Here is a 14933-nt window from a genome sequence, read left to right as displayed (position 1 = left end):
ATGTCTATGTCCCTTACTGGTCAACAAGTTATTGTAAATAGGAGACCTGTCTCCTATTTAATAACTTGTGACCGTTCATTGGGTCTTGATTAGGCCTATTGTTTGGGCTAAGGCTGAATAGCTACTTTCAGTTAGCCTGATCAGCATGTCTATGTCCCTTACTGGTCAACAAGTTATTGTAAATAGGAGACAGGTTAAATCTGATACCTCCTTCACGGTTCAGAGAGGGTGAAAATTTTTTAACAAAAATCGCTTCCTTTACTCCCCTTTCAAACCATCTCTTTTCTGTTCCTAGGATTTTTTCCCGGTCTTTGGGGTGTACTAGTACACCGGGTTCCCAACACCCAAAAATGCAATCTGATTTATTCCATCCGTTGCCAAGAAAGTGAGTGCAAGGAACATTACATCGGAGAAACCAAACAAACACTCAAGAAAAGACTATCAACACAAATGGAAAACCAATGATAACAAAAGTGCAGTATACGCACACTTAAAATAAACAAACCACACAATTGAAGATGAACAAGTAAAAATCCTAGGAAGTTGGGCGGGCTAAGTAAGGAGCGGTGAGGAGAGGGGAGGTGAAAATGGAGGAGCATGTGAGAGTTCTCAGCACAATGAATCGAAAATTTACTTTTCAAAAATGCCCTGACAACACTATTGATAAAAGTAGAGTGTTGTGACTAATTTGTAAGGAGTTTGCTGACCACTGAAGCAGCCCAAGTTTAGCTACCCACATTAATGCAAAGCACCCAATCGCGAGTGCATCCACAGCTAACGTTAGCACCGAAAGCCTTAGCAATTTAGCTAGCCATAGCAAAGCTCTTCACCAAACTAAACTCGAAGAGAACACCCCGTGTACGAGGGATGAAGTCAGCATAGCTGCTGTGTCCTCTGTGGCCTATGAGAAGTGGTTGATGTTTATCTCAGCACTTTATTTTGTAATGATGAACAGTAGTGATGGGTCCATGAGGCGCCATGAAGCGTGTTAACACAATGACACATTGTGTTGATACTGTGTCGCTGACCACTGACACCTGCTGGACTTTCAAAATCCCTGCAGGCAACCCACTTGACAGACTGAATTGAGTGATTTGATGACGAAGTGTATCCAATATCATTGACATCGATGCATTCATATTGTATTATTCATTATGTTTGAACAATGTGAAAATTATGTGAATGAGGATGCTTGTGAGCTTTGTCTTCAAAAATCTTTATTCAGAAAAAATGAATTTGAGTCTGTTGCGTTTCTTGCATGCTATTCCCCCTACTGTGGAGAACACAATCTGACATGGCACTGATGATGCCAGTGTACAGAGGAACTCCTTTGCGAGGTGGGAGAGGTTTGGAAAAGCAGTGTGTTGGTTCCTCCAATATAACAGCGGGTCTTGACTGCGTGCAATATTCCCCTCTGCCATGTATCGCTAGACCTCAGATATAGCATCTGCTGTTGGACTTCTTCCCATTCTCCCTACCTCATCATCCAAATGTTGCCAGAGGTCATCTAAAAAAACTAAACCTAACAAAATTGGCATTTAGAACAGTTTCCAAAAAACAAACTAATAATGATGAGTAACATGCCAGATGTAGTTGCAGAGGTGCTTTTGATGGTATATATTTCTGTATGGCAAAGTCGACATTTCACCTGCAATAAAATATGTGAATGTAAACTAAGAGTTACCTTGAAATGGATTTGAATTAGAATGGAACAAGACATGTCAATAATCTGAGAGGCACTTGGTGAGACAAGGAGATTTGAATAAATACCTTACTCTCCAAAAGGAGATCAAAATGGTCCCACACGGCGGACAATTTGCGTTTCCCCGGGAGCTACTCCATAATATATGTGCATGTACTACGACAAGCGAGCGAGGGTGAGGTCTGCCTTGTTTCGGCAGGCGGTATCATGTCGCTCGACGCACTTCCTTATAAACACAGTTTGGTGGGCTTTTGCGGCGTCAATGCCCCCTGGATTGAGTTGACGCAGTTCATGTATTGGTCATGTGATCGTCTTGAAGCAGTACACGCACTGACGCAGGGATTGCTCTGTGAGCTCGGCATGTGCATCGACGCATCGGTGTTTCAGGGCCCATCACTAATGAACAGTGTTATTTCTGAAGTGCTAACTTACAGCACTGTGATTTAAGGATCTGTTTTATTTATTTTTTATTGTCTGAAGCAAGTTCAGTGTTCAGTACTTGTATTGCCCACAAAAGTGTTCTCGCTGTTTTTGATATGTTAACCTAAGCACTATCTTGTGGACCTGATGTTCTATTTTATTTTTATTTTGTAATTATTTGGAGATTAACAAAAAAAACAAAATAGTGATATTCTCCCTGGTGGTCAAAACTAAATGTTGCAGGTAGGATTTGGGACACATTTGGGTCACATTAAGTTCACCTGTAAAGGTTTGAATCCATTTTAGGATTGTCCTGAATTTTCACCCAAAAGCCAAATATCCCAAACTTTTTGTGAGTAGTGTAGCTGTATTTCAAACTAGCTGGTAATGGCACGCACATTTAGCAGTTCGCTTTCACTCATGGTGGATTGGTTAAAACGGCTGTCTTGAAGCCATCACTCCACTTTGTGTCACGGTTTTTAAGTACTGCTCCAACCATTTTTTTGTTGTTAAATATTATTACAGTGTTTACAATTTTTTTGCAGCTGAGTAGCAAAGGGCCTGCTGTGTTTCACGTTTGGTTGAAAATCTGCACACAGGAATAAAAAGGTTACTGACTAACACTGCTGCAACGGCCACAGCTGGATACGGTAGCCAATTAATCTGGAAGCCAACTGAACCATAACACCAGCACAGACCCACACTTGTGTCCTACGAGACATCTCGGGAGGAAAGGGAGCTACAGTGCGCTGCTCTGGCAGTGATGGACGTTTCACAATTGGTCAATGCCAATGGCAGAACGACACAGGGCATGGCACAATATGCGACAAGACGAACATAAATTCTGACATGCCAGATTTTCCTTGTCATGAAGCGTCTGAGACACCAAATGACCAATCATTGAGTATGTCACACCTCACGTGCTACAACACGTGAGGACAACTCAAAATGCATCCCACAAAGAATTTGTGAGCATCTCTGAAGGCTGAAAGGTAAATATGATAGGGAACAAACTTAATAGTAATCCGCTGTACATTTTGGAACACATTCAGAATGCAGAGTACGCACGAATAAAGCAGTGTATTCTCACCCAGGTCCAATGAGTCTGTATGTGGTCGGTAAGAGAAAGAGGTGCCTTTGTACACCTGTTCCAGTAGCTTCTCTTTCACCTGCGTGATGGTGTCACAGTCCAACACTTTGGAAGGTAGTGGCTGGCACTCATTCACTGCACCACCCTGGACCAGCACATTAAGTGTCTGCAAAAACAGAAAAAAAGAAGAGAAAAAGGTCGAAATGCATCTCATTACGACAGGCATGCCCATTGAGGTCATCTTAAAAAGAAACATGAAATCGTACGGTTCCTGCTCACCAAGGTCTTGTACTCCACGTCTTCTCGTAACAGGCGGTTGTCATTGAGGGTGTATTTGGCTTTGCCCGTGACAGCATCAACCGGTCCTTTGTCCACCTGGTGCTTTATAGCCTTGAAAAGCATGTAAAGACACTCCCCTGCAGAGTCCTGTAAACACAAAGACACATCATTGGATGTCTTGTTCAAAAATGTTTATGAGTAAAGCGCAAACTTCCCACAAGGCCAAACAACAATACTAGTGTAACGTTATCGTCCCCCTTGCTTTGCTTCGTGGAGGTAATTGGTTGTTACTAACATTCTGTCATTTAACAATCATTGGCTGGAAAAGAACACAGGTACAGGAGGGTTTTTTGTTGTTGTTTTTTTTATATTTTTAGTACTGTGCAAAACAATGACAGCTTAATTCTGTATGGCAACATACTATGAGCCAAAGTACAAATACTTTTGGATTTTTCATTCCAGTTGTATTTTATTTGGCTTTGACTTTCCTTTTAGAAACTCAGTTACCTTTAATTCACTTCTAAAGCAGGTTTGTTAATTTTATTTTTTTGGAAATGCTTTTGTTTTAGTTTACCGTATTTTCCACACTAAAAGGTGCACCTAAAAGCCTTCCATTTTCTTAAAAGCTCACCACGTGCCTTAAAATCCAATGCGCCTTGTGTATGGTCATTACGGTCAAATGTCAACCCCAAAATGGCTCCTTACTAGAGACATGCTTACAATGCAGAGTTCAAACTTAAGGCAATCAGTTTCACAGTTGAACACGGAAATAGAGCAGCGGCAAGAGAGTTCAACATGAACGAGTCAATGTTATAACTTGCTGTTGGTTAAGTGAACTGTGTCGCTGCTTTATTAAATAATTTTACTGACATCTGATCATCACTATATAAATCAGGGTGTAGTGTAGTGTCGTGTTCTGTTGGCATTTCCTTGAGCATCTTATAATGCGGTGCTTCCAATATATGAAAAAAATGACAAAATAGGCCATTCATTGAAGGTGCTCCTCATAATCCAGTGCACTTTTTAGTATGGAAAATATGGTGGTCATAAGTTTTAAATGTTTTTTTTTCAGTGACTAAGCATTGTATAATAAAGTACAACTCTCAAACAACTTATTGACGTTCCCTCTTCTGTACGGCTATACAGCAATACAGAACTAAAAATAAATCTAAAATGAATCCTGAAAGCTCATTTATTATATTAATTGATGAAAACGAATTACATTTTCGCTGTAGTAGTTTTTTTTATGTAGTTTTGTTTGTTTTTTTGTACAATTTTATTTTCATTTTGTTTTATTAGTAATGTTCTTTGTTAGTGTTAGTTTTGTGATTTTGTTTGTTTTTGTTCACTCAAATGACCTTGTGGCAATGTGTGTGTGCACAGTCACAATCATTTCAGAAATGAAGATTTTTGACCATGTATTAATTGCTTTTCATCGCTCAGTTTTGGCGCTACAAAATTTGCTTACTACTCTGCGTCCTAAGTTAAAAAATCAAGACTTTGACTGACTCTGAGGAAAGTATAGAGACAGATGGACATCCAGTTGGTCAGCAGCTTCTCCACCACTGTCTCAGTTCTGTAGAAGATAAAATAAAGTTTGAAACGCATATGTGAATGACGACTTGAATTGACAACCTCCTTCTCACTTCCCTTACCTCCGCAGCATCAGTTTGGGGTTCTTGGCCACGTACTGCTCCACAAGGTCGTTCAAGAGGGTTTTCAGGATATCAGTGAAGTATTCCAGTTTGCCGTGCAGCGCTACCGTAAGTAAAGAGGCAACATAGGCACGGTCTCGGGGAGAGAAAGTCCGCTGGCTTTCCAGGGTATGAATGAACTTTTGGGAGAAAGGTTATTTCAACACTTACTGAAACAAAGTTTGCTCAATGTACAACTAGAAATGTGGCTTCCAGTACCTTGGTCAGGAAGAGTTTACTGTTGAGGAGGTTAGATAGTTGGACCAGACCCTGCTCCACTGTCTGTCTGCGACACTCCTGAACGTCCAGGTCTCGCCTCAGTGGTGACTCCCGGTGGCCAGGGAAGAAAATGCGTTCGGCGTACATCCGGTAATCAAGGAATGGGATGCCAGAGCCAACGAGGTCACTTGACATATCCATCATCTCTGTCATCAAGTCTGGGTCAGAATAAGCGGGCAGGAGTGAAAGGTCAGATCATATTTCATCGGCAGATTTCATCTACAATATGTACAGTGGGCAGAGATGATGGACCAAAAATTAAATCACGAAATTGTATAATTGAGTTTTGGTCTCTCAATGAAAGGCATTTCTACTCGTTCTCAGCCTACGACGCCTACAGAATTTGTTTCTGCTGACACCGTAATGAAAAAAAAAAGCTATCAGTCATTTAGTTCTTTTTTTTTCTTGTCTCTTGTGTCTATATATATATGTTCAAAAACAATACAATTGTCTCGGTCTTGACCCACAAACTGTGTTGGTCTTGTCTCGGACTCGATGCTCTCCTGTCTCGATAATATCTTGCTCTCAGTTGGTGTGGTCTTCACTACAACACTATAATGAACCGCTGAACATCATGTGGAACACCTTCCAGGCTCACCCGTTATAAATGAATACCGTATTTTCCACACTATAAGGCGTTTTGGAGGATAAGGCGAACCTTCAATGAATGGCCTATTTTAAAACTCTTTTCATATAATGTGTGTACCGTATTATAAGGCACATAGAATGGAAGCTACAATCGTGGCTGCGGTTGCGTTATGCATCCAGTAGCTGAAGCTACGCTAAAAGGAATGCAATACGATCAGAACAATGATCCATATATAAGGCGCATCAGATTATAGGGCGCCCTGTTGGGTTTTGAGAAAATTTAATGCTTTTAGGTGCGCCTTATAGTGCGGAAAATACGGTACTGTATCTGCGACAGGGATACTATTTCTTCAATAGTTTTATACCTTTCACACGCCTTTGACACATTTAACTCAATTGAAATAACTTTTTAAACAGATTTCAAATGCATTCGTGTGCTCATTATGTTTAGGTGTTTTACTGTACTTGCTGTTCAATACACAGCTGAAAAGTGCATCAGCGGTTGCAGCAAAAAATAAATCAATCTGCTTTTTAGCAGTGGTGTGAATGATGTTTTACACGAGGCAACGCTGTACGTTTCCCAGTGCAAAACACAATACAGTAGTCACCATTCTCTTCCTTACCTGTGAACTCCTTCTTGCAACGGTCCCTCACACTGGTTTCAAGGTTTTCAAGTTGAATCTGAACCTTTTTGTAGTCTCTTAAAGCCTGCTTGCTCTTTCTCCTGACAAACAGAGAAAGACGACAAGAGGACAATGCAGGTTTCCATCTAATTATAGCACTCTCGTCAAGTTGACTCGAGATGGTTCACTTCAGCATATGGAACAAGTTGGGGTCAGGGTTAAAGCTCAATCAAAACAAATCTGGAGATTTGCCTGGCCTGGCATCATGACTTAAGATTGCATGATGATTAGATGGCAATACAATTGCAAAAGTTTAGCAGAAATGATTTTTAAATAACACTTTAAATCATAACCTGTAAATATAGAAAATCACTGAAATGTGAAAGAAAATCATTGTGTTGCTTACATTTGGGAAACTGAATGACATTCCTCTTAGATATTGCTGCATGCTACAGTATGTACCAATGATAAAAAAGTCACACCTGTGCCTCAAGTATCAAGTCTCCACCTTCAAGTCTCAAGAAAGTCCTGGATGACTTTATCTTGTGCAAGTCTAGTCACAGTTTATCGCACAAGTCAAGTCCCATGATAGGTCAAGTTACTGCATTATTGCAGTTTTATCTAGTCTTCGGCATGAGAGACCAATAAGTTCCAATGAGGGATTTTATTGGCCAATTTATTTAACCTGTAAGTATAACGAAAGATAATGCGCTTCAATTCAGAATCATTTTCGAGTTTAATTAGAGTATAATTTGCGGCTTGTGGACGCAACTTTTTTACCCTTGCTGTCAAAGTCCACATCCAGAGTTAGGCATTTATTTATTTAATTTCTACAGGAATGTTTTAACCTGACGCGCGTTCCGTCTTTGGTGTGAAGTCTGCCAGACAGCCACAAAGCTTGCAGTGCCTTCCCTGGATACAATTTTTAACCAGCACAGATTGAAAAAAATGGGAGAGTTTGCGAGCAGATTGGACGCATTGTCAACCCCTGAGCATTCAAGTCTGTCATGTCTCAAGTGAAGTCAAGTCTGATTTCTAAAACTCCGAAATGCAAGTTTTTGTCAGGTGAAGTCACAAGTCAGTCATAAAAACGGGGACTCAAGCTCTCTTGTTTGTACAGTGCTCCATATGTTACAGCTGCCTTCTACCAATTCAACGACAAACCTGTAAACAAGTACGATGATAAGGACAATGAGTGCCACAATGGATGCTCCGACTCCGACTCCAATCTGAGCTTCCAGGGGAAAGGTGGCCAGGCTGAGATCATCATACTGAACTTTACCCAGGGAGAAGTTTAAATTTCCTATATGGACCTGGCAAACGTAAAACATTAATTACACCATACGAGGCAAATTACATGAAATGTTGCTTGACAGGAGCTGTGATTTTCAAAAGAATTTGAAGTATGATCAAAAGATTTATGGAGGACTCACGGTGAATTCGGGCAGGTTGTCCGAACCCTCACGTTTCTTGCCATTAGTTCCGGATGCAGGCTGATGAGGTGGCGGTTCACAATACAGATGGTTTCGAGTAAGTGTCTTGACAGCACACACGCCTTCCCCGATTAACACAACCACCTCTTCCTTGCTGATGGCGAGGTCGAGATTTTCTCCCTAAGAAAAACAACATTGATTGTAATCAGGGCCGCAAATGGGCTTTTTGTGCTTGGGGGTGGGGTTCTTGTGGGTCAAGCTTAAAAAATATAAAAATAATTTTGAGAGAGAGAGAGAGAGAGAGAGAGGGAGAGACTAAGAAGCCACTGTCGGATTCTGATTTAAAATAATGGCTCAACAATAACTTGAAAAAATGGTGACCTGATCAACATTCGTAATCCATGAGGAAATCGTAATTTGTCGTGAATGCCAATCACCCATCAAAACTTACTTACATTTGTGTATGAACTCAAATATAAACAACACATTTATATAAATTATTATATATTGTATTATGTAAATAAAAAATAGCACTTCACTATTGCCGAAAACCCCACACTGTAAAAAAAAAGAGGGCATTGTCTTAAAAAAAAAAAAAAAAGTTGTATCTATTTTATATTTTTTAGTATGTTTCAATTCAGCCAGTGTTGAATACATTCTACATGCTAATTAGATGAATCTTGTTAAGGAGAAAAAAAAAATCTCCAAAAAATTGTTCTCTCTTTTGTCTTGAGCAAAAACCAAATTTTTTACAGTGTGAGGTGACGCGCACCCACGGCAACAGTATTCAAGTGCCACAGAGAATCAGAATTAAGAGCATGTAACACCATACCCCCCAAAATTGCGTAATCCCAGCGATTCCCGGTCTTACAAACATACAGCAAAATGTGCAACGATAGTGTTTATGTGTGTAGCAGATACCATGAATCCTATGTCGACCTTGTCAGATTCATCTGCTCTGGTGAGTTGGGGATCCGATACCAGGCAGTAGGGTGACGAGAATTCGTATCCAAATGTACAAATTCCAATGGCCCAGTTTGTCCGATGTAATTTCAAACGCATCAGTAGTTTAGTTTAACATAAGCAATGCAGCCTGTGTTTTACTTGAGATTTTTGTCACCTTGCGTGGTGAAAGTCGAGGAGACATCATAAATATGATGACCAAATATAATGCCCCCCCCCCCCGCTCCACCCATGATTTAAATTAATTATACTTTTTTTAGGAGTGCACATAATTTTGGTGTGGTTCTCAAATGAGAACAACAGGCAAACAACATTTTAAACAATCCTTCTCATGTGCTACACTCCCAATTTGAGTTCCTAAACTCAGGAAAGAGGTATAGGCCTCTTCTCTGCAAATTAAACCGGTATAAAAACTCATTTGTACTGCAGGCTATCATTTTAATCAATAAACAATTAGAGGGAGGCAGACAGACAAGCGGAAGGACATGTGTGGTGGGGGTGAGGGGGTGCATACGACTGTAATGTAGTGTTCAATGTGTGTAGAGTGTATACTGTCTTGTCTTGTCTTGTATGTAATTGTCCTAATTATGTTGTGCTGTGTATGTGTATGTTTTTTGCTCAATGTATGTAGCAGCACAGAGGGACTGTCCTCCGAGACAAGTTTCTCCTATGGGAGACCTAATAAAAAGTCAAATCAAAAAGAATGAGTGCCTGTGGCTTGGTACTATTTTTTTTTTTTTTTTTGAATTTGCGACCTCATGGATGAACATACAGCACCCCTGTGCAACAGTGCAAAGTAGGGCCTGCGGGCTGCAACCCATTCGTAGTCTCTGACCAGCCCTCAGAGCCTTTATGAAGTCAAACTAAAACATCGTTTAGGTGCTCCTTTTATTTTGAAGCAGTGCAAGAGACGCAAGTGTAAGACTGAATGTATTTGTGTTAGGTTGGCATGGAAATAAATTTTGGTGAATCACTAGAGTCATGGCATCTACAATCAGGATTGTAGATGCTATGACTCTAGCTGACCACCAGATGTCATTAGTGTGGTCTATCTTAAAAGGCTTAGACTTGTTTTTTTTTCCAAATCCATATGGCAAAGGCCTCAAACGCTTCACAAGGCTTCATCAGCCCATTCTAATAGCAAGGGAAAAGATCCCGGACACGGTGCGCTAAACACGAAAGATAGCAGTACAAATAGCTATAGGGGTCGACACAAACTACACCACACACACAACTGCACATCGACACTGCCAGCTATGCTGCCAAAAATGCGGCCTCTGCAGGATGCAGCCTGTGAATCTGGACACAGCCACAGATCAATTTAATAAACACAAATTAACGGCCAAGAAACATAACGTGTGTGTGTGTGTGTTTGTGTGTGTGTGCATGCGTATACACACACACACACACACACACACACACACACACACACACACACACACACACACACACACACACACACACACAGTGGATCCATAGCGCAACCGCAGCTACATTGTAGCTTCTGTCCGCCTTATAATGCAGTGCGCCCTATATATGAAAATAGTTTTAAAATAGGGCATGAATTGAAGGTGCGCCTTATAATCCAAAGCGCTTTATAGTGCAGATAATACAGTACTTATAATATAATACTATAATATTGTTGCTCCCATCACTGTATGTGAGGCACACGCAAATATGCAGTTGTAAAATGGTGACTATTACTGGTTCTGCAGTTGTGAGAATCAAAGCTTTCAGCTTTTTCATGCTTGAAAACATTAATTAATATTTTGTTTAAAACGGCCCCTTGAGTAACTCATAGTAAAGTGTTGATAAGAGAGCGGAGAAGGTCCTAGTTTGGGAATATTTTGGAAATTTTAAATGGCCAAAACATTTTTTTAATTAGATTTTTTTTCATATGCTGTTTTGATAGTTCCATATACAGAATAAGAATGATGATTTAGCGAATAGTTTGCTTCATGTCGCAGATGTTCTGACAACCTCAAGTTTATTCTGGTTTTTAGGTTTATGAAAGACTTTGCATGATGCACATATTTTGAAATCATTTGTTAGACATGTTCATGTACTGATTTTCATGTTTGATGGGAAGAGATACTCATTGCAATTGTTGACAAAATACTTTGCTCCATAATGTTTATTTAGTCTCGCAACTGACCCGTGTGTTTGACATTTTCATCGTAGTGTTAACCTCTTTTTCCAGGTTAACATTTCTGACATTTAATTTTTCACATTATGGCATTTTCCGCTGAAGCACTGGTTAGTTTTACAATAGTTTTACAATAATACCATACCGTGGCCTTAATACTGAGAAGATATCATATCGCAAGATTTTAAGAATGATTTGCATCCCGAACAACTTGTCTGTCAAATTTTTAATGAGCAAAACTTGATTATGTGTGAATTTGGTCACGTGCAAAGCAATTGGAAAAAAAAATGCATCAAAGTTGTACCAGTTTGACGTCTGACTTCAGCTAAAGCAAACAGCTATCAGCAGTAAGGTACCTGGCATACTATGTATTGTCACAAATAGCTTACTATGAATAAATAGCGACAGTATCTCTTTATATTTAACTTCAAGTTATCTGACCTCGAGCTGGATGAAGCTGCCAGGATTGTAGCGATATGCCTTCAGAGGGTCCTGCTGATTTAGCGGGTGCAGGACAGGGTTGGGCTCATAGATGAAGGCTTGTGGGTTCACAGTGTTGACGTCAAAGCGCAGGTTGTCGAGAAGAAACTCCACAGTGACCTTAGACCCCCAAACCGACGAGTCCACCATAGGGGATCGGCACAGGATCAGGGAAGAGGAATTTACCTCACAATGTTCTGCATACTGATAAAATGAAAAAAAAATAATAATAAAATTTAATTACTGCCACATTTTGCTCGCAAAGGCGCATGCATGTGTCTATACACACACGCACACGCACACACACACACACACACACACACACACACACACACACACACACACACACACCTGTTTGACAGAGCACAGCAGATCTCCAGGACAAACTGGGCCAGGAACCATTTTGGTAGAACTGCTTCTGCGCTTTTTCCTTCCGCTACTCCTATTTTTCTGGATGGAATCGTAGGGTGACACAGTCACAACCATCTGGGGTTCTTGCACTACGTCCAGGTTGTGGCCCCACACATAGATCAGTCGACCACCACTAAACAGGAGAACGATAATGTAAAATTCCCATCTCTTCAAATGACAGAAATGAGCAGCTTATCAGGGGAAACAGTTAAAGAGGAGCGATGAATGACCTATTTTTAGAGTTACCTCAGGAAGCTCTTAGCTGGCTTGGAGTGGGTGATATTGGGGTTGTGAGTGTAGTAGTAAGATGAGCCGTGAAGGTGGCGTAGGCTGCGGCCATAATGTAAAGTGACCTGATGATTTCCAGTCTTGTTGCTGCTACCTGTCACACATTGAAGACTGGAGCTTTGAACCTCTGACACCCTGAGGAGGAGATACACAGGACACGCGATTGATTTTCACAACTGCAGACCCAGTAATAGTCACCATTTTACAACTGCATATTTGTGTGTGCCTCACATACAATGATGGGAGCAGCAATATTATAAGTATTATATAATATATTTATCTCCACTATAAAGCGCTTTGGATTATAAGGCGCACCTTCAATTCATGGCCTATTTTACAACTGCTCTCATATATAGTATAGAGCGCACTGCATTATAAGGCAGATAGAAGCTACAATGTGGCTGCGGTTGCGCTATGGATCCACTGGATGGTGCTATGCTACTGGAATATAATACAATACAATATAATACAGCTTTATTTATACAGACCCTTCAAAACTGCTGCAGCTGTAACAAAGCCATTAGAACTGGTCACAAACATGGACATGAAACATATAAATACAAATGGCATTACAAAACAATAAATGAAAGACAAAGGTTATAAAGACAATTGATTCAACAAAAAGGCACACAAACCTCGTGGGCTCACATCCACAAGGGGCTAAATATCCTCAGAAGTCTTGCTTGTCTCCTTCTTCCTTCATTGAGTCAGTAGTTAACTTTGCTTTTGGTATTATTTTCGTTTCATAATGGCTGCGCAGAGCTCACAAAGTAATTGTCTGTTTGAGTGTGTGTTGGCGAATGCATATGTCAATTAGTTTCGGGCAGAACCCTCTTAGGTTACAATTGGTTCCTGCTAATAATCACCACTAGATGGTATAGGAACACTAACAGGGAAACAGCTCAATGGGGAATGTAAAGCGAGTTCCAGTCTCTTTATATTCGGCAGATTATAGGGCGCACTGTTGGCTTTTGAGAAAATTGAACGCTTTTAGGTGCACCTTATAGTGCGAAAAATACGGTACTTTTATTTATTTATTTATTTATTTTCGTAACGGGTATTCTACTGTATTTTCGGACACTACGGTGCACTCAAAATCCTTCAACTTTCCCAAAAATTAATGTGCCTTATGTGTGGATGGATGTTGGCTTTCAGTTGGTCATCTGAAATTCAAATTCCTTGGAATTATGTTTGCATTCTCATCCACTTCTAGTCGCTAGAATGTGTCCATGCTTGCGTCAGGCTGGAACGAGAACTACTTCTTGTCTCCATGTCTAAGAACCATGGGAAATATAGTCATACAAGCCTAATATTGCGATCCGAGTGAATGTAAACTGAGCATTTCTGGCTGCGTGTTTCCAATGTTACCAATGTCTGGAAGCTGTGACCATTTATTTATTTTTTTTACACTATGACATTGAATTTAAAGCACCTACTGTTAAAACTTTTAGTAGTACAACCGTAGTGAAGAAAAGACTTTATTTGGGGTGGCTATAGTATGTCTACAGGTTATACAGGGTGTCCATAAAGTCTCTTTAGCATTTCAAAAATGTATTAAAAATGCAATTGATTAGATATTTTATTCAGATTTGTTCTATTGTATTCAGTGTTTATGAAAGTTTTTTATCGCATTGCATTTGTGGTGTGGGATCATGCGCAATCGAATAATTAGTACATTTTTCTTCAACGAGACATCAATTTCTGCAAATGTTTACCTTGACCTTTTAACTGAATATGTGGCACCACAACTGAATGACCTTCAACCAACCATCATTTTTCAGCAAGATGGTGCACCACCACATTGGGGGCTGCATGTTCGTGGGTTCTTCAATCAAACATTTCCAGATCGGTGTATTGGGAGGGATGGACCAATTCCTTGGCCGCCATGTTCACCAGATATCACTCCCCTGGACTTCTTTCTCTGGGGCTATGTTAAAGATATCGCGTATCGAACAAAGATAAGGGACATTACTGACCTAAAGCAAAGGACGACTGATGCCATTGCCACAAATGATGAGGCTATGCTACAGCAAACACGGCAAGAAATCGAGTACTGTCTTGATGTGCTTCGTGCAACTAATGGTACCCATGTAGAAGTGTATTAAAAGAGGTAAAAAAAAACCCTTTAATAAACGCTGAATACAATAGAACAAATCTGGGTAAAATATCTAATCAATTGCATTTTTAATACATATTTGAAATGGTAAAGAGACTTTGTGGACACCCTGTAGTTTAAAGTAAAATAAATATACTGAATAAAGTACCCATCTAAAACCCCTAGCAAAAAATTCAATGTTTTTTTTCAAACAAATAACGCAATAATTACTTTCTCTGGTAACGCATTATGAATTATTAAGTTCAGTTTCAAATTCAATTATTTTTTGGGGGAAAGTAATTAGCAACTATAACGGGGGTTCTACATTAAGCCTTTTTGGGAGGTGGATCAACAGGGTTCTACCGGAGCCAGCACTGGCCCTGTAAATATATTTTTAAACACCTTTTTTAGTCGGTCCCCATGTATGTGTCATTTATATATA

The 14933-nt window shown here is 40.0% G+C and overlaps 1 protein-coding gene across 1 annotated transcript in view; it reads right to left on the bottom strand.

The window, feature by feature from the left end:
- plxnb1b (plexin b1b) overlaps positions 1-14933 on the bottom strand; it is a 93150-nt gene that overhangs the window by 26142 nt on the left and 52075 nt on the right. The window contains exons 18-28 of the mRNA XM_019890583.1: positions 12355-12531; positions 12049-12241; positions 11659-11901; positions 8109-8288; positions 7840-7988; positions 6676-6776; positions 5405-5622; positions 5147-5325; positions 5001-5067; positions 3492-3638; positions 3213-3378 (exon numbers count right to left, since the gene is read on the bottom strand). Coding sequence (XP_019746142.1) covers positions 3213-3378; positions 3492-3638; positions 5001-5067; positions 5147-5325; positions 5405-5622; positions 6676-6776; positions 7840-7988; positions 8109-8288; positions 11659-11901; positions 12049-12241; positions 12355-12531 — 1820 coding nt within the window. The remainder of the gene's footprint in view (positions 1-3212; positions 3379-3491; positions 3639-5000; positions 5068-5146; positions 5326-5404; positions 5623-6675; positions 6777-7839; positions 7989-8108; positions 8289-11658; positions 11902-12048; positions 12242-12354; positions 12532-14933) is intronic.

The sequence above is a fragment of the Hippocampus comes genome, unplaced genomic scaffold (genome assembly GCF_001891065.2).
Source record: "Hippocampus comes isolate QL1 unplaced genomic scaffold, H_comes_QL1_v1.1 scaffold438, whole genome shotgun sequence".
NCBI lineage: Eukaryota > Metazoa > Chordata > Actinopteri > Syngnathiformes > Syngnathidae > Hippocampus > Hippocampus comes.
This window is presented reverse-complemented; position numbering and strand designations above follow the sequence as displayed.